This window comes from Octopus sinensis, linkage group LG6 (genome assembly GCF_006345805.1).
Source record: "Octopus sinensis linkage group LG6, ASM634580v1, whole genome shotgun sequence".
Lineage (NCBI taxonomy): Eukaryota > Metazoa > Mollusca > Cephalopoda > Octopoda > Octopodidae > Octopus > Octopus sinensis.
The window spans coordinates 8,191,389-8,211,234 of record NC_043002.1 but is presented as its reverse complement, the minus strand read 5'-3'; the positions used below and the strand labels follow the sequence as shown (position 1 = coordinate 8,211,234).

The 19,846-nt window shown below is 42.4% G+C and overlaps 1 protein-coding gene across 1 annotated transcript; it reads right to left on the bottom strand.

The window, feature by feature from the left end:
- Positions 1–5,865: 5,865 nt before the first annotated feature.
- LOC115213044 (proteasome assembly chaperone 2) lies at positions 5,866–18,685 on the bottom strand. The gene is made up of 7 exons (XM_029781948.2): positions 18,529–18,685; positions 16,827–16,998; positions 15,067–15,125; positions 13,494–13,612; positions 12,135–12,338; positions 9,284–9,407; positions 5,866–6,018 (listed from the first exon to the last, which is right to left on the bottom strand). Exons 1-7 carry the CDS (start codon positions 18,607–18,609, stop codon positions 5,923–5,925), a joined length of 855 nt encoding a protein of 284 aa, XP_029637808.1. The 5' UTR covers positions 18,610–18,685; the 3' UTR covers positions 5,866–5,922.
- Between the last annotated feature and the right edge of the window lie 1,161 nt (positions 18,686–19,846).

The following is a 19,846-nucleotide window of genomic DNA, read 5'->3' as shown; positions in this document are numbered from 1 at the left end:
AAGTCACTGCAATATATTCTAGAGGAAACAGTTTCAAATGCTTTTGCATAATAAAATTATTTTAAACTTGAAATACTCTTTTTATTTCGACACTATTTTTGTTTTGTTTATATCATCATCATCATCATCATCGTCGTTTAACGTCCGTTCTCCATGCTAGCATGGGTTGGACGGTTCGACCGGGGTTCTGGGCAGCCAGAAGGCTGCACCAGGCTCCAGTCTAATTTGGCAATGTTTCTACAGCTGGATGCCCTTCCTAACGCCAACCACTCCGTGAGTGTAGTGGGTGCTTTTTACGTGCCACCTGCACAGGTGCCAGGCGGGGCTGGCAACGGCCACGGTCAGATTGGTGTATTTTATGTGCCACCGGCACGGAAGCCAGTCGAGGCGGTGCTGGCATCGGCCACGAGTTGGATAGTGCTTTTTACGTACCACCAGACCAGGGATCCTGGCTGGTTCAATTCGATTTCGATTTCGCTTGCCCCAACATGTCTTCACAAGCAAAGGAGGTTGGCATGGGTGCCTGTCGTACGGTCGCATTGGAGTATTTTATGTGCCACGGCCACGAGTCGGATAGTGCTTTTTACGTACCACCAGGCATGGGATCCTGGCTGGTTCAATTCGGTTTCGATTTCGATTTCGCTTGCCCCAACATGTCTTCGCAAGCATGGGGGGTTGGCATGGGTGTCTGTCGTCGGATGAGGTTCTATATCGACTTCGCTTGCTTCAGCCGGTCTTTGTGTCCAAGGGAGGAAAGGCATTCATAAGTGGGCTGGGCTCACTTGTCCTGCCTGGTCTTCTCACGTACAGAATATTTCCAAAGGTCTCGGTCTCTGGTCATTTCCTCAGTGAGGCCTAGAGTTCGAAGGTCGTGCTTCACCACCTCGTCCCAGGTTTTCCTGGGTCTACCTCTCCCACGGGTTCCCTCAACTGCTAGGGATTGGCACTTTCTCACACACCTATCTTCATCCATTCTCGCCACATGACCATACCAGCGCAATCGTCTCTCTTGCACACCACAACTGATGCTACTTAGGTACAACATTTCTCTCAAGGTGCTAACGCTCTGTCGAGTATGTACACTGACATTACACATCCATCGGAGCATACTGGCTTCATTCCTCACGAGCTTACGCATGTCCTCAGCAGTCACGGCCCATGTTTCGCTGCCATGTAGCATGGCTGTTCATACACACGCATCATACAGTCTGCCTTTTACTCTGAGCGAGAGGCCTTTAGTCACCAGCAGAGGTAAGAGCTCCCTAAACTTTGCCCAGGCTATTCTTATTCTAGCAGTTACACTTTCAGCGCACCCACCCCCACTACTGACTTGGTCACCTAGATAACGGAAGCTATCAACTACTTCTAGTTTTTCCCCCTGGAAAGTGACGGAAGTTGTTTTCTGCAGATTTTCGGAGGTTAATGCTCCCGAGCATCTGCCACATACAAAAACTATCTTCCCAGTTAGCCTACCTTTGACATTGCTGCACCTCTTATGTGTCCATAGCTTACACTGGGTACATCTTATAGAGTTTCTACCTACACCTTTTCTACAGATCGAGCAGGGCCATCTTCCTGAAGATATTTGTGGATTGTCTACCTTTCTACTTATTAGTACTTTGGTTTTAGCTAGGTTGACTCTAAGGCCCCTTGATTCTAAACCCTCCTTCCACACCTGGAACTTCTCCTCCAGTTCTGATAGTGACTCAGCAATAAGAGCAAGGTCGTCAGCGTAGAGGAGCTCCCAGGGACAGCCTGTCTTGAATTCCTCCGTAATTGCCTGGAGTACTATGATAAATAGGAGGGGGCTGAGTACTGAACCCTGGTGGACCCCAACCTCTACTTTGAATTCTTCTGTGTACATGTTGCCAACCCTAACCTTACTTACGGCATCTCTGTACATGGCTTGCACAGTCCTCACCAGCCATTCATCTATCCCTAGTTTCCTCATTGACCACCAGATAAGGGATCGGGGGACCCTATCAAAAGCTTTCTCCATGTCAACGAAAGCCAGGTACAGGGGCTTATCTTTGGCTAGGTATTTCTCCTGCAGCTGCCTTACCAGGAATATAGCATCAGTGGTACTTTTCCCTGGCACGAACCCAAACTGCATCTCATCTAAACTAACTCTCTCTCTAATTAGTTGGGCTATGACCCTCTCCGTAACCTTCATTACTTGATCCAACAGCTTGATACCTCTGTAATTATTTGTATCTAGGGCATCACCTTTACCTTTGTAGCAGTTGACTAGTATGCTGCTGCACCAGTCATTGGGTATGACTCCTTCGTGTATCACCTGGTTGACTATACGGGTGACTAGGTTATAGCCGACACTGCCAGATATTTTGAGCATCTCTGCAGTAATTCCTGATGGGCCTGGCGCTTTCCCTGCCTTCATGCTTCTAATTGCCTTAGCTACCACGGAACTATCAACTTGGATAGCTGGTCCCTCTGTAGGGTCAACATTCGGCAGACTCTCTTTATCCCATTCATTTTCCTCATTCAGTAACCTTTCATAGTGGCGTCTCCAAGCTTCTCTCTTTGCATCCTCATTTAGCGCAAGTGAACCATCCTCCATGCGAACACATTTCTCTCCTACCACATCACGATTCTCTCTCACACACTGTCTTGCAACACGAAATACCTCAAGTCTTTCATCCTCACGGCGCAGGACATTGGCAAATTTTCTCTTATCTGCTTCCCCTCTGGCTAGATAGACCTGTCTCCTAGCTTCCCTTCTGGCAGTCTGATACCCTTCCCTGCTACCACCGTTCTTCCAGGCCTTCCAAGCCTGTTTCTTTTGTCTAATAGCCCTGTCAACAATATTGTTCCACCACCACGTTATTTTGGGTCTTAAGGGGACTTTGCACCAGCCACAGATCTGGTCAGCGGCTTTCAGCAGGTTGTCCCTCAGAAACGTCCAGTTGTCTTCTACCCCATGTGTAGCTATACCCCCTTCCACTTCGTCAAAGGCTTCAAGTAACATATCTCTAAATCTCTGTCCATTCGCAGGGGCTTTAAGCTTCCATTTAATTTTTCTTTGCATCTTGTACTTTTTTGTTTTCCATTCCCTATGCAGTGTGCTGGATAAAATGTGCTTGAACAGGTTTTGGGTTACAGAAAAGATGGCGAGCTGGCAGAAATGTTAGCACGCCGGGCGAAATGCATAGCTGTATTTCATCTGCCGTTACGTTCTGAGTTCAAATTCCACCGAGGTCGACTTTACCTTTCATCCTTTCGGGGTTGATATAATCAAATTAATCCATTTGTCTGTCCTTGTTTGTCCTCTCTGTGTTTAGCCCCTTGTGGGTAGTAAAGAAATAGGTATTTTGTCTGCCGTTACGTTCTGAGTTCAAATTTCGCCGAGGTCGACTTTGCCTTCCATCCTTTCAGGGTCGATAAATTAAGTACCAGTTACGCACTGGAGTCGATATAATTGACTTAATCTGTTTGTCTGTCTTTGTTTGTCCCCTTGTGAGTAGTAAAGAAATGGGTTTTATGTTTCAGAAGTATTTCGTTACTCAAAATTTTGCCATAACATGGAAATTTGTACTGTGAAACTTATTTCCATTGACTCTCATGAGACAAGGATGTCCTGGAGAAAATACTGTTTACCATTTATGGAATTCATCATTACAGCAAGATTGTTTTTGTAATGTAGTAGATTTGCTGCCATGTTCTGAGTTCAAATCTGGCTAAAATTGACTTTGGCTTTTAGTTCTCTTTGAAATCAGTTAAATACCTGATCTATTCTTGAGTTGATCTAATCACTGTTTTATAGTGATTCCATTTACCTAATGTATATAGGTGCTAGGCATAGCTATAATTGCCCCTGTAGGTACAGAGCTTAGAAATGTATGGGATGCACTTAGATTAGATATTCTAGATGCAGACATGGCTGTTGGTTAAAAACTTCACTTCTTAATCATGTGGCTTCAGGTTCAATTCCACTGGTTAGCATCTTGAGTGTCTTCTGCTAGAACCTCAGGCTGCCCAATCCCTTGTGAACATCATCATCATCATCGTTTAACGTCTGCTTTCCATGCTAGCATGGGTTGGACGGTTTGACCGGGGTCTGGGAAGCCAGAAGGCTGCACCAGGCTCCAGTCTGATCTGGCAGTGTTTCTACAGCTGGATGCCCTTCCTAACGCCAACCACTCCGTGAGTGTAGTGGGTGCTTTTTACGTTCCACCTGCACAGATGCCAGGCGAGGCTGGCAAGAGCCACAATCGGTTGGTGCTTTTTACGTGTCATCAGCACGGAGGCGCTGGCAACGGCCACGTTCGGATGGTTCTTTTACGTGCCACTGGCACAGGTATCACAACTACAAATATGATTAATGTTTGTAACAGGTTGAGCAAAGTGGTGGCATTGTTGACGACCTTGAATAGAAACGGTAAAGATTGGCAACAAGAAGAGCATCATTCTATAAAATCCTCCTTCAATAGAAATAAACTTCACAGTACAAATTTCCATATGGCAAGATTTTGAGTAATGAAATGCTTCTGTAATATAAAAACATGTTCAAGCATATTTCACCCAGCACCCTATTCTTCCTGCCATTGCATAACCCTGTGCTGGCATCGGAAAATGGATATTAAGCAAATGAACAAAGTTTACCGGATGTGTACTTCAAATTGGCACCTCTGTTTAAACAAAGTAAAATGCTATTTTGAAATAATGTAAGCTAATGTTGCTTTCCTTTCAGAATGTGGAGAGTAGTAAAGCTAATTTTCTTATAGGCACTGATGATTTTGTTGGAAAAGTGTCTATGGTTTTCTATATAATATTGCTTTTTATCAGAAAAAATATGTATCTGTAGTTACCAACATAAAACTGTCTCTGAGTCTCTTCTATCCTTTTTCTTTTCTTTCACCTTCTTATCCTGGCACTCTCTCTCCTCTTCATTCCTAGTCATGCTGCCTTGGACCATCAGAGTCATCATCACTAGTGTTAGTTCAACAATAAGATACACCCCATACAATCTGTAAAGTAGCTGATATATGAAAGATTAAAGACAACAGATTAAAGAGGGTTCTTTAGTCTTGCCTGAGACAAGAAAACCTCTCAAGTACTATTTACACAGTAAAATACACCCACTGCATTATGTAAAGTAGTTGTCATTAAGAACAGCATCCAACCATAGAAAGTATACTCAAAATGGAACGAATTAGTGAGATACTAGTTCCCAACACATGTAGAAGAGCAGTAACTGCAAGAGAAAAAAGTAACTTAGATTGTGACAATTCATTTGACCGATGCCAGCATTACAAAATACATAAATTGATAATGTACAGAATGGTGTTAAAAAAAAAAATCTCAAAGAACAACGTTTGTCATCTACTCTTTTACTTGTTTCAGTCATTTGACTGCGGCCATGCTGGAGCACCGCCTTTAGTCGAGCAAATCGACCCCGGGACTTATTCTTTGTAAGCCCAGTACTTATTCTATCGGTCTCTTTTGTCGAACCGCTAAGTGACGGGGACGTAAACACACCAGCATCGGTTGTCAAGCAATGCTAGGGGGACAAACACAGCAGACACACAAACACACACATACATATATACGACAGGCTTCTTTCAGTTTCCGTCTGCCAAATCCACTCACAAGGCATTGGTCGGCCCGGGGCTATAGCAGAAGACACTTGCCCAAGATGCCACGCAGTGGGACTGAACGCGGGACCATGTGGTTGGTTAGCAAGCTACTTACCACACAGCCATTCCTGGTCAATATTCTTTTGTTTTCTAACAACATAACTTCTTAAAAAACGAAGAAAAATTAATAATTTTTATTTTACTGCTTTTTATAAGTTTGGAGAAATTATTGGATGAAAATGTTTATATGATGAATAGAATGAAATTAATGTAGAATGGTGACAAAAAGATAATTTATTTAAGTCTTTCAAGCAAAAAATATTTCAGGTCAATGGAACAGAGTTTGGTCAAATGTATTTCCAAATGTGAGTCTCCATGATGGGGGAATTTTCCAGATATCTGAAGGCATCAGTAAGTTTGGAGACTGAAATGAGAAAATTAAAAACAATCAGGCTTTGAAATTGGTTGACTGCTATTTAACTGCTTAAAAGTGTACATCAAAGATCAATATAATAAAATGAAAACACATCATCATCATCATCGTTTAACGTCTGTTTTCCGCGCTAGCACGGGTTGGACAGTTCGACCGGGGTCTCGGAAGTCAGGGGCTGCACCAGGCTCCAGTCTGATCTGGCAGAGTTTCTACAGCTGGATGCCCTTCCTAACGCCAACCACTCCGCGAGTGTAGTGGGTGCTTTTTACGTGCCACCTGCACAGGTGCCAGGGGGGTCCGGCATTGGCCACGATCAGTTGGAGCTTTTAACGTGCCACCGGCACGGAAGCCAGCCTAGGCGGCGCTGGCAACGGCCATGTTTGGATGGTGCTTTTTAAGTGCCACCGGCACAGAAGCCAGTCGGGGCGGCGCTGGCATTGGCCTCAGCGCTATAACTCTTTGCCATATAAAGTGACAAAAGAGTGAAATTTTTAACATTTGTGCTGACTCTACATTCTATAAAGAATTTGTAGAGAGAACTTGAAACTCTGTAAAGTGGTTTGGATGATTCAACAGAGATCAGTGAGTCCAAGGACTGCATCAGGCTCCATTGTCTGCTCTGGCATGGTTTCTACAACTGGATGCCAACCATTTCACAGAGTATACTGGGTACTTTTTCCATGGTACTGGTACTAATGAGGTCACCCAGTAACTTTCAAGAAAAGCCCCCCATTTGAATAGGGGTGTAGTACTGAGAATGGTAGTGTCATGTCTGGTAATGAGAGGGTGATAGAAGGACAGGAACAGGTGTCTCGCAGTTAGAAAAAGAGAGACAACGATAGTGATAAGGTGTTGGGGCATACCATCAAGTTACACACACACACATATAACAGGTTTTGCACAGTTTCTGTCTACCAACTTCACTCCAAACGTAATGCTGTGCAAATATGCAATAAAAATGACAAAACACCAAAGGTACTGCACAGTGGAACTGAACCTGAAACCACATGGTTGTAAAGTGGTCTTCTTAACCACACGGCTATACCTGTGCCTGTATGTGGATTGATGAACAGACAGATGGACAATATAGATATAAATGACATCAAAATCAATGGAAACTGCAGTTGTGATCCCTGAGCTGGTGGCACGTAAAAAGCGCTATCTGAATCGTGGCCGATGCCAGTGCTGCCTCGACTGGCTTCCGTGCCGGTGGCACGTAAAATGCACCAATCTGATCGTGGCCGTTGCCGGCCTCCCCTGGCACCTGTGCAGGTGGCACGTAAAAAGCACCCACTACACTCACGGAGTGGTTGGCGTTAGGAAGGGCATCCAGCTGTAGAAACACTGCCAGATCAGACTAGAGCCTGGTGCAGCCTTCTGGCTTCCCAGATCCCCGGTCGAACCGTCCAACCCATGCAAGCATGGAGAACGGACGTTAAATGATGATGATATATATATATGACTTGCTTATTTCCTACCTCAGACAGGCCTTACCACCAACCACTGCTTCTGTGTGAGCAATGTCAGAGCTGAGGCTTACAATGCTCCTGTTCGCAGTGAACTCCGTGAGTACAATCATCTCGCAGCTGGATCTCTATGCACGTGCACACATACACAGCTTTCATCATCACCACTATTTTGTGTTTGGCTTTCTGTTGTAATGCTTTCAATCTCTCAAACTTGTATGCATGCATATATATGCGGTGTGCAAGAGCAACGCTTGTGATGTACTGCATGTACTGCAGATGGATGAAGAGAGATGTGTGAAGAAGTGCCGCTCCCAAACAGTTGAAGGAATCAGGGGGAGAGGTAGACCCAGGAAGACATGGGATGAGGTAGTCAAGCATGACCTCAGAGCGTTGGGCCTCACTGAGGCAATGGCGAAGGACCGAGATCTCTAGAGATGTGCTGTGACTACAAAGACCCGGGATGCTTCTGGCACCAGTTCCGCATAGCCCCTGCCCATTCAAAGTACCTTGGATCTCGGAACATCTCGCTGTGCTTGAGGAGACCTGTTGAGTCAAGTGCATGTACATGAACATTGAAACAAATATCAATGGAAATAGTAGTTGTGATACCTGTGCCGGTGGCACATAAAAAGCACCATCCGAACGTGGCCGATGCCAGCGCTGCCTTGGCTGGCTTCCGTGCCAGTGGCACATTAAAAGCACCAACCGATTGTAGCCGAAGCCAGACTCCCCTGGCACCTGTGCAGGTGGCACGTAAAAAGCACCCACTACACTCGCGGAGTGGTTGGCGTTAGGAACGGCATCCAGCTGTAGAAACACTGCCAGATCAGACTGGAGCCTGGTGCAGCCCTGGCTTCCCAGATCCCGGTCGAACCATCCAACCCGTGCTAGCGCGGAAAACGGACGTTAAACGATGATGATGATGATGATGATATATATAATACAAATAAAAAAATGGAGAAACAAATTCACTTTGTTCATCAACTTACGTATATTATAATGTTGGATAATTTATTCATTTTACAAATGAGAACATCAAAAGCATTTATATAATATTTTTGTATGCTTTTGATGTTCTTATTTGTAAAATGAATAAATAATCCAACATTATAATATCCGTAAGTTGATGAACAAATCAAATATGTTTCTCTATTTTCTTATTTGTATTATAAATTTACTGTAAAAATATTTCTTTACCTTCACCCGTTTAATACAATAAATGAATTAATTGCATTGCAATTAAAAACATTTATGTATCAAGAATTTGGGTACTTTACCAACAGTATATTGGATAAATGATATCCCATAGTGGGTTACACCCATAACCCCTATCTTACTTTGTACTATATATATATATATATATTTATATATATATATGATATGTATAAAGGCAGTGAGAAATTACCAGTAAATCAATGTTTTGTGGTATTTATTCTACCATCAAAAATGTAGTGAACCAGTGATTGGAAATTGTAAGAAGCCAATAATCAACAACGCTACTGTTCACAAATGCATGTTATATCAAGTAAAATACAAAATATATATATACCACTGTTGAGCCCCTCGTAAGCAGACCTACAGTCAAAGGCATTCTAGCTATAACCGTCCTTTCTTTTTTTTTTTTCTTTTTTGTATACCTAGAATTATATTATCCAATATGCCTTTCCTTTTTATTTAAGAGAATAGAAAATAATTTCAGAAAGATTTGGCTGCTATTTCTAGCAAGTCAAGCAAGCATGTAGAGGTTCACTTAATGTCTCCATACATGATTATACGTATGTACTTACCATTGGCATTGGTACTAAATTCATCCACTGATTGAGAATTGTTGCTAGGTACTTAGCATGCCAGGCATTATCCCCTTCAGCACAGAACAACAGCAGGACACTAACAGGAATCTCGGCATCACAGCTTCAATACACAAAAGAAAAAAACAATTATTATTATTATTATTTAGTTGACTTATTTTTATTGCATGCTCTCACTGCATTGCACACTCAGTACACCTTGGATACATGTGGTTTTTATTTTGGTTTTGTTGTTTCGGTTGCATTGAAAGTACTCTTGTGTGATATCATCATCATCGTTTAACGTCCGTTTTCCATGCTAGCATGGGTTGGACAGTTCGACCGGGGATCTGGGAAGCCAGGAGGCTGCACCAGGCTCCAATCTTGATCTGGCAGTGTTTCTACAGCTGGATGCCCTTCCTAACGCTAACCACTCCGTGAGTGTAGTGGGTACTTTTTACGTGACAGGGGAGGCTGGCAACAGCCACGATCGGTTAGTGCTTTTATGTGCCACTGGCATGGAAGCCAGTCAAGGCGGCGCTGGCATCGACCCCGTACGGATGGTGCTTTTTACATGCCACCAGCATAGGTGTCAGAGGAGGCTGGCAACGGCCACAATCGGTTGGTATATGTAGTATCTAAGTTGTGCAAGTTGTGAATATTTGTCAGTACTGGGGTTATGCTATGTATTTGTCTGCATGTCATTCTGGTTTCTCTTTTATCATTTCCAAGGCACCGATTATTAATGGAAATTGTTTCTTGTGTGCAACCTCCACATTTTAATATCCCTTATATTTGAATAATTTCTTTTCTTTTGAGAACTTGAGTGTCAGCTGTTGTTAGGGATGCAGCAATTAAGAAGAGGCATCATCATTGTCATCCTCCTCATCATCCACAGTTGGTGGAATGGAAAAATCATTAACCCTTTCGTTACTGTATTTATTTTGAGATGCTCCGCGTTTCTTTCAATTATTTTAAATATAACAAAGAATTTAGTAAAATAACTCAGTTATCATTAACCTAGTGTTAGGAACATAAATTGTGACTAAGGTTTGGTGGAAGATTTTAACTCAAAACTTATGAAAACAAGACATTTCTACTAATGAGCCAGAGCCGGTTTCAGCCGGGTTGGTAACGAAAGGGTTAAAGCATGATTTGTGGAATATTTTGCTTAGTTATTAGTTTGGCAAAAGGGACCGACAGACTAAGTAGACTTAAAAAATACTATGGTCGATTTGTTTAGAAAACAGATTCCATCACATATCAGGGAGAAAAACTAGAAGTAGTTGATAGCTTCCGCTACCTAGGTGACCAAGTCTGTAGTGGGGATGGATGCTCTGAGAACAGAGTGGTTGGCGTTAGGAAGGGCATCCAGCTGTAGAAACACTGCCAAATCAGACTAGAGCCTGGTGCAGCCTCCATGGCTTACAAGACTCCGGTTGAACCGTCCAACCCATGCTAGCATGGAAAACGGATGTTAAACAATGATGATTATTTACAGGAAAAAACTGATAGGTTTTGAGCAACTATGTAATGCAAACAGGTCTTAACATCAGTACCTCAGAAACATGTGCATAAACTCCAAGAACTGCACCTATCATTGCCAACAACAAGCTACTGGACTATGTAGATGACTTTACTTATACAAGAAGCTTTATTAGCCAAATCAATGGGGCAAAATAGACTGTCAAGCAAGATTTACCAAAGCTCGTGACCTTTCACAAGACTTCAGTCAATCTGAAAATCTAGGCAATACAATCACTCAGTTTACATCACTGGAAAGTACTACTGATGTTATCTTAAAATAAAATAAAGAGTCTCTTGCTCAACTGATAAATCATTGAGGGAGCCTGTACGCTGTCATCTGATCTGCCAGATGCAGCAATCAAATTTCCTTCAAATCACGCCCGCATCTCAAAAGGAGGCAGGGTTGGCTGATGTTTAACCTGCTAGAAATAGCAACTAATCTCCCTTATCTCATATCCTACTGTCTTGAATGTTGTGAAAAGGAGGGACAATCATTACTTTACCTCAGACATGCAATGGGGAAAGTAATCTTAGACATGCAATGCCTGAGACAAGGCTGGGATGATCATGTCTGCGATGAGTTTGAGCATAGATTTGCTCGGTCAGTCAAGGGTTAAGCAACAACAAACTGATACTTAAGTGATGGACTGTACATTCAAGTGGTGCTTATTGAAAGCTAGGTGGACTGGGCCACTTGAGTTCAATATATTTGTTATGGGGCACAACAACTCACACAGGTTTCTAATTTTAAGGATTTTAAGGATTATTCAAGGATTATTCAAGACAGATAATCATAAATCGCCACCTTGGCTGGCTTCCGTGTCGGCAGCACGTAAAAAGCACCAACCGATTGTGGCTGTTGCCAGCCTACCCTGGCACCTGTGCCGGTGGTACCTAAAAAGCACAATCTGTACATGGTCGATGCCAGTGCCACCTTGACTGGCTTCCATGCCGGTGGCACATAAAAAGCACCAACTGATCATGGCCGTTGCCAGCCTCCCCTGACACCTGTGCCAGTGGCACATAAAAAGCATCATCCGTATGTGGCCGATCCCAGCGCTGCCTTGACTGGCTTCCATGCCGGTGGCACGTAAAAAGCACCCAATACACTCATGGAGTGGTTGGCGTTAGGAAGGGCATCCAGCTGTAGAAACACTGCCAGATCAGACTGGAGCCTGGTGCAGCCTCCATGGCTTACCAGACCCTGGCCGAACCGTCCAACCCATGCTAGCATGGAGAACGGACGTTAAACGATGATGATGATGATACAATTTCCACACAGGCAAAATTAGTTTTAGAAGCTATTGTAAAAAAATATACTTACCAATCAGTAAAAAGGGTTTTAGCAATTCCTCCCCCAGGAATATAGAGAGATACCATATTCTGGTCCCTGTTGGATTCACTTTCGATAGCAGAAGGTGCTGGGAAACAAGGCCTTTTCTCTAATGGTTTCCACTTTAGCTTGTTCTGTAGAAAGTCTCCAACCGTTGATTCTTGACCAGGCGACAAGAGAAACCGAAATTGTGAACTGAAAGAGAAAGTAAAAGTAAAATATATATATGTGTGTGTGTGTGTGTACCCCTACTTTTCTCCTCCCTGATCTACCTGCATTTCCTTCACCTTTCCCAAATTGATATTCATCACTAACAACATCCACCACCCCTGTTTTCCGTTCACTGCATCGCCTGATATCCCTAAAGTCCACACTGCAAAGTGGTTGGCATTCGGAAGAAAGGATACATTAAGTAATTATTGGAATGGTTATGGCTGAATACTTTTGACTATAAGTCAGCTCAACCTGAATTACTCTAGTCCCCAAAGTCCATCCCCTCCTCACCGTGGCGGGGACGCTGGCAACGAGTAGTGTCAGAGCTATGCCATCGGGAACTTGGTTCCTGGTAGGGCCACCCAAAGTGGATTGGTCTGACACCGAGTGGTATTAGGGCCACAACCTCGGAGTGTCTGTTTCGGCAACCGGTGGCTCCTCGGTCGTTCTGCCCCTGCGTCTGTGGACAATCTGCAGCAAACAGGATGTCTCTACATGCAGGATTGTTGGGGACCGCTTTGTCAAAACCACATATTCCCACGAAACTTCTTCCATGAAGTCTCAATGGCAAATACAATGCCTCGAGGGTGGTGGAAGAAGCCGACTCAACCTGCCCAGGGTGAATGTCGCCACAAGTAAGTAGACTTACTCTAGGGCTAAATAGCAATAACAAACCCTATTCAAATGTGATGCTTATTTATTCAAACTGTTTTGAATTAATCATGGATTATCTCAGGTCTTTGAGATTAATATAATGTGATTGTTAATTTTCAGATTGGCAGTGTAGGGTAGTTGTGAGTGGCTTGATCTGGCTGGTTTCAACATGAAAGGTGAATGCAAAAGAATATTTTGGTCAGTTTAAATGCTAAAGGGTTAACCCTTTCATTACCAACCTGGCTAAAACCGGCTCTGGCTCTTTAGTACAAATGTCTTGTTTTCATAAGTTTTGAATTAAAATCTTCCACCAAACCTTAGTCACAATTTATGTTCCTAACACTAGCTTAATGATAACTAAGTTAGTTTACAAAATTCTTTGTTATATTTAAAGGAATTGAAACAATCACAGAGCATCTCAACAGAAATACAGTAATGAAAGGGTTGATGCCATAACAGAGAAACGACAAGTGTGTTACTTACCCATGAAGTTGAACATCAAGACGTTCATGTGCTGAACTACTTGTTAAAATGATAACTTGGCCAAACATTTGCTCTTTAATCCATTGAACTAAGCGTTTACGGTATCCCGATTGCTTGCCCTTGTTACAAAGAATAAAAGAAAACCAATTTACTTGATATCAACCAAATATATTGTAAAAGTAGTAAAGATGTAAGTAAATCACAAAAGTTTAGCAAAAACTGTTTCAATAAAATACTATTCTAGAAGTCCAGTCTGTCTACCACCAGACAAGGCTATTTATTCAAACAAGCCACACCTGGTCTTGATGGCATGCTGACTGTAGTAAACCCTCAGAGAATTACACAAAACATCATTTCTTTCATAGTTTCATAATGTTACATCAATGTATCTAACGCCATTCGTACAATGAATGATATAGAATAGGAAATAAAGAGAAATTAATTTTGAAAATTTGGCAATCATCATCATCATCGTCATCTAACATCCATTGTACCTGCTGGCATGGGTTGGACGGTTTAACTGGGCTGGCATGCTGTGCCAGGAACCAGTCTGATTTGGCACGGTTCCCTACAGCTGGATACCCTTCCTAATGCCAACCACTCCAAGAGTGTAATGGGTGCTTTTACATGCCACTGGCACGGGTGCCATTTGCGTGACACTGGTACCTGCCACAACTGCAATTTTGCTTGGCTTGCTGGGTCTTCTTCTCAAGCAGGTCATAATGCTAAAGGTCTTGTTCATTGACTCCGTGAAGCCCAACACTTTAAAGGAACTCAGGCACCTCACCTCTGTGAGGTCCAACACTCGAAAGAAACCCAGCCACTTTGCTCCCATGAGGCCCAGGAGCTCAGCCACTTTGCTCCATGCAGCCCAAGAGTTCAGCCACTTTGCTTCCGTGAGGCCCAGGAGCTCAGCCACTCTGCTCCATGCAGCCCAAGAGTTCAGCCACTTTGCTTCCGTGAGGCCCAGGAGCTCAGCCACTCTGCTCCATGCAGCCCAAGAGTTCAGCCACTTTGCTTCCGTGAGGCCCAGGAGCTCAGCCACTCTGCTCCATGCAGCCAAGAGTTCAGCCACTTTGCTTCCATGAGGCCCAGGAGCTCAGCCACTCTGCTCCATGCAGCCCAAGAGTTCAGCCACTTTGCTTCCGTGAGGCCCAGGAGCTCAGCCACTTTGCTCCATGCAGCCCAAGAGTTCAGCCACTTTGCTTCCATGAGGCTCAAGAGCTCAGCCACTCTGCTCCATGCAGCCCAAGAGTTCAGCCACTTTGCTTCCATGTGGCCCAGGAGCTCAGCCACTTTGCCTCCATGGGGCTCAATGCTCAATATAATAAAATAATTTTAGGTGATGAGCTGGTAGAACTGTCAGCACACCAGGCAAAATGCTTAACAGCATTTCATCTGTCTTTACATTTTGAGTTCAAATTCTGCCATGGTCGACTTAGCCTTTCATCCTTTCAAGATTGATAAAATAAATACCAGTTGAAGACCAGGGTCGATGTAGTTGACTGACCTGCTCCCCTGAAATTATTGGCCTTGTACCAGAATTTAAAACCAATATAATGAAATGACTTACTTTGGCAAATGGTGCTCGTTGAAGTAAAACTACAAGTTTCTTTTCCTCACATTCATACACTGAAAAAAGAAAGAAAACAAGAATCTGAATAAAGAAAAATCCCTGATTCATTGTCATGCTTCATTTACTTTGACCCTTTTTGTTTTTACTACTACTACAATAGGTTCCACGTCCCCAAAGTCCATCCCCTCTTCACCATGGTGGGGACGCTGGCAACGGGTAGTGTCAGAGCTATGCCATCGGGAACTTCGGTTCCTGGTAGGGCCATCCAAGGCGGATTGGTCTGACACCGAGTGGTTAAACCTGGTGAAAATCCTTGGAATGTCTGCTTCGGCAACTGGTGGCTCCTCAGTCGTTCTGTCCTTGCGTCTGCGAACAATCTGCGGCAAACAGGATGTCTCTACATGCGGGATTGTTGGGGACCACTTGTGAAATCCACATATTCCCACGAAACTTCTTCCAAGGTGGAAGAAGCCGACTCAACCTGCCCAGGGTGAATGTTGCCACAAGTACAAGTAAGTACAGTAGGTTCCCTTCTTCTGTAACTCTGCCACAACCAGATTTTCTGACTTATTGCAATCCAAACCGTATGCATTTCTTACTGAAAGAACTTACTACAACAGACTCGTTGATAACAGACATAAAGGCCATAAGGATAGCAAGGTGTACATGAGCTGATGCTTAGCTTTAGTTCTGTGCTGTTAAATGATAGATAAATGTTTATTATAGTTGAGAGGATTGCAATCTATTGCAAATAACTCTCCCAGTTAGGTGAATGCAGGATTGAGTTTTCAGCTCAAATACATGTGAAACTCCTACAACAAATTTGAACTCAAGGGCCAGCATATTGAAAGTGCAATATCTTATCCACTTCTAAAACAGATCATCATCATCATTGTTTAACGTCTGCTTTTCATGCTAGCATGGGTTGGACGATTTTGACTGAGGGCTGGCAAACCAGATGGCTGCACCAGGCTCCAATCTTGATTTGGCAGAATTTCTACAGCTGGATGCCCTTCCTAACGCCAACCACTCCAAGAGTGTAGTGGGTCCTTTTTAAGTGCCACCAGCACAGATATAAATTTTTCCAAAAGATAACCTTTTAAGATCACTAAGAGCTTTTCAGGTCCCTCCGAAAAGCTCTATCTACGATGATTTCATCTCAATCAAAGGAGAGGGGCTTTCTCCGTCCGGGTTGTGAATCCGTGGAATAAGCTGCCAGACGAGATAGTGAAGATGCCGACGACCGCTTGGTTCAAAGTCTCTCTTGACCAGAAATGGCCTGAACTCTTTGTATGACCACCGTCCCTGTCCCCCTACATGGCCTTGCTTTTGCTTTTTGAGCAATAAAAATTGAATTGAATTGAAGATCTGATCTACCATCTTTGCATTCCTTGAACTACCATTGCGCCATACATTTTTACATCTTATACTGAACTATTGAATGATTGCTAGAAAATTCTTATTTAAAATATGCTAAAACAAGATCCCAGTTGTACAAGCCCACTACCCACCAGTGACTGCAACACTTGGAGTTAAGCACAAAATGTCTACACCACTACCAATTATATTTTATACATAAAGATCAATGCCATTCACTGGATAACAATAATAGTTTCCTTTCCTGAAAAATAGGGTTTTTAAAACATTTTTGAAGAGCAAAGGGAGAGAGTCGACTCAGTGGCACTGGTACATTATCAAACAGGGAGGACTTAAGAAACAAATATGATTCCAACAAGATATGAGAATGAAAACATTACCTTCACAGCCTGTCATTAATGAACAGGAAGAACTGTTAACTGCAGAGTAAGGATGGTTACCGACTACGGGTAAAAGGCTTTCATCATAAATATATCCAACTTTAGTCATTTCTAAAGTTGAAACAACTAAGTCTGTTGTTAGCTGACCAACATTACCCACTGATACTGCAGCCTGAAATAACCAAAAAAATTACCAAAATTTAGCTTGGTTTACAACATTTAATTACTGGTACTCCCCTGCTTATGAACAAGATAGGATCCTAGAATTTTTAAGTCCAAATATTCATAAGTTCAATGTTACTTTTGTTTCAACTGAAATACTACATGTAATTATGTTAAAAAAAAAAATTTGTGACAATATATTTGATCAGGTTTAAACAGTATTTTAATTTATAAATAGCAATAATAAACATGCCGGTGGCACATAAAAGAACCATCCGAACGTGGCCATTGCCAGCGTCACCTCGACCGGCCTCCTTGCCAGTGGCACATAAAAAGCACCAACCGATCGTGGATGTTGCCAGCCTCGCCTGGCACCTGTGCTGGTGGCACGTAAAAAGCACCCACTACACTCACGGAGTGGTTGGCGTTAGGAAGGGCATCCAGCTGTAGAAACTCTGCCAGATCAGACTGGACCTTGTGCAGCCTCCTGGCTTCCCAGACCCCAGTCGAACCGTCCAACCCATGCTATCATGGAAAACGGACATTAAACGATGATGATGAATATAAGAAGAATCATAATAAATAATACTTTTTAAAAAAATATTTCTGTCACTGTATTGCCTGTTGCTTGTAGAGATATACAATTTAGATGAGGAATCTTTCAAAACCAATTGTACTTGATGTGCAGGTATAATTATCACAGAAAGACTGCATGTTGAATCAATGTCACACAAGCTATGTAGGGTGACTGCTATTATACCCAAAGTGCGCCATCCGAGCGTGATCGTTGCCAGAGCGGCTATCTGGCCTCCGTGCAGGTGGCACGTAAAAGACACCATCCGAGCGGGATCGTTACCAGCATCGCCTACAGGCACCTGTGCCGGTGGCGTGTGTAAAAGATTCGAACGAGGTCGTTGCCAGTGCCGCCCGACTGGCACGTAAAAGCACCCACTATGAATAGAAATTGAAATTAAAACAAAACATCACAACCTTTCTTTGTTTTAGCTATTTTCAAGAGTATGGAACAAAGATACCGTAATGACAACTTTACATTATCAAGTGAGGCTTCAGTGAAAATTTGATTTAAAATTCGAGAAAATAATTGTATTTCGTTTTTGTATTTGGTTTGCAAAATTCTTTACTTGAATTCGTGTGTTGAAGCATATTTCATTGTGTCAGGGGAGGGTCATTCTCTTAAATAAATGAGTGGAAATCGGATCGGTGTGTGTGTTATATTAACAGGGCTAAAAAGAGAATGACTCTTCCCAGACACAATAAAACATAATTTTAATAAATTAGAAACGGGAGAAAGAAATATCATCATTAACACTATTTTTGCAACATTCATATACTGATTTTTCTGTATGATCTCCGTAAGAAATTGATTCCGGTGCTGGGAAAGAGAAAATGGTAAAGACGCAAAGTGAAAAGAAATATTAGTTTGTAATTAAGACACTAAACAAAGTTGCTGGAATACTACGGGACGAGTATTCTTAATTGTAAACTTAATTATCCCGTATTATCTGTTGTTATAACTCACCACAATAAGGGAATAGCCGGACCAGTCTTTCGATTTCTGTTTTTCTTCTGATAAAGAAGCTTCAGCTGGGAAGTAAAACATTGCGACACATTGGCAGAATGACCGAGCAAACTACAGAGCAACAAGGAAGCGGCTCAGCTGGTTATTATTGTGGTTGAGGAGCTTGAGACGAACGACTTTTTATTTTAATTCAGTTGAAGCACCTGCTAAACTAATTGATTAATTATAAAATAGGTATTTGAAATTACACAAAATAAATATCGTTATTTCTATTAACTAAAAAAAAAATGAGGTACTACTAGCGAACAGTGGTCCCGGTGCGCGCACTCACGTATCCGTGCTAGCTAGTCGTGACTAGTCGATCCTACAACGACTACCTAGCAAAGTAAATAAAACACAAAATAAATAAATAATTTTTATTAAACAAAGAATATAACACACAAAAACACAAAGTAAAGGATTTTTGTTAAACAAAATAAATAACACACAACACAAAGGATCGACTAGTCATGACTAGCTGGTGCGCGTGCGAACGCCGGGACCACTGTTCGTTAGTAGTACCTTTGTTTGGTCTTTTCATTAATGTTTACTATTGTTTTTCCGGTAACGCATGCGCAACCACCTCCTCCACGCTTGCTCCTACCCGGACGGAAGTCTCCATAACCGGAGAAACAGTTTGTGCGCAGGCGCGAAAGCCCTCATGTGTTTTGTTTTCCATTTCTATTTAGTAAATATTGTTTGTTCTTGGATTCGTGTCTACAGCTTCTTTTGCTATTTGTGTGTGATATGTGTCATCCAAAAATTTCCATTGCCTTTTTTTCTTATCATTAAAAGTGTGTGTTTCTTCTTGCTTATTTAATCTTCTACTATAATAATACTATTTGAGTTTTTCTGTCACAACATATTAATGACAAAAGAAGGTATGGAGAAAAAAATGTGGTGATTAAAAAAGTAAGCAACCAAAAAGTGAACAACTGTCAGAATTCCTCCGTATAAATTCGTGTAAATACGAAACGAATGAATTATCTGACGTTCCAAATTCTTTTCTATTCTAGGCACAAGGTTCGAAATTTTGGGGGAGGGGGCAAGTTGATTCGATCGACTCCAGTACTCAGGGATCTTTTCGCTTTGACTGGCAGATTTTTAAAGTTTAAAAGTGTTTAGTTACAAAGAAATTATTTTAAAAATCTGCCGGCCAAAGCGAAAAGATCCGTCAGTTGGCGGTGGACAGCATCTGAGAGCAGATGTGTTAGACGGTTACGGCAGTAGGACAGTTGTGAGTGGGATACAGGAATGACGTGTTGGAATAAACAGTTAA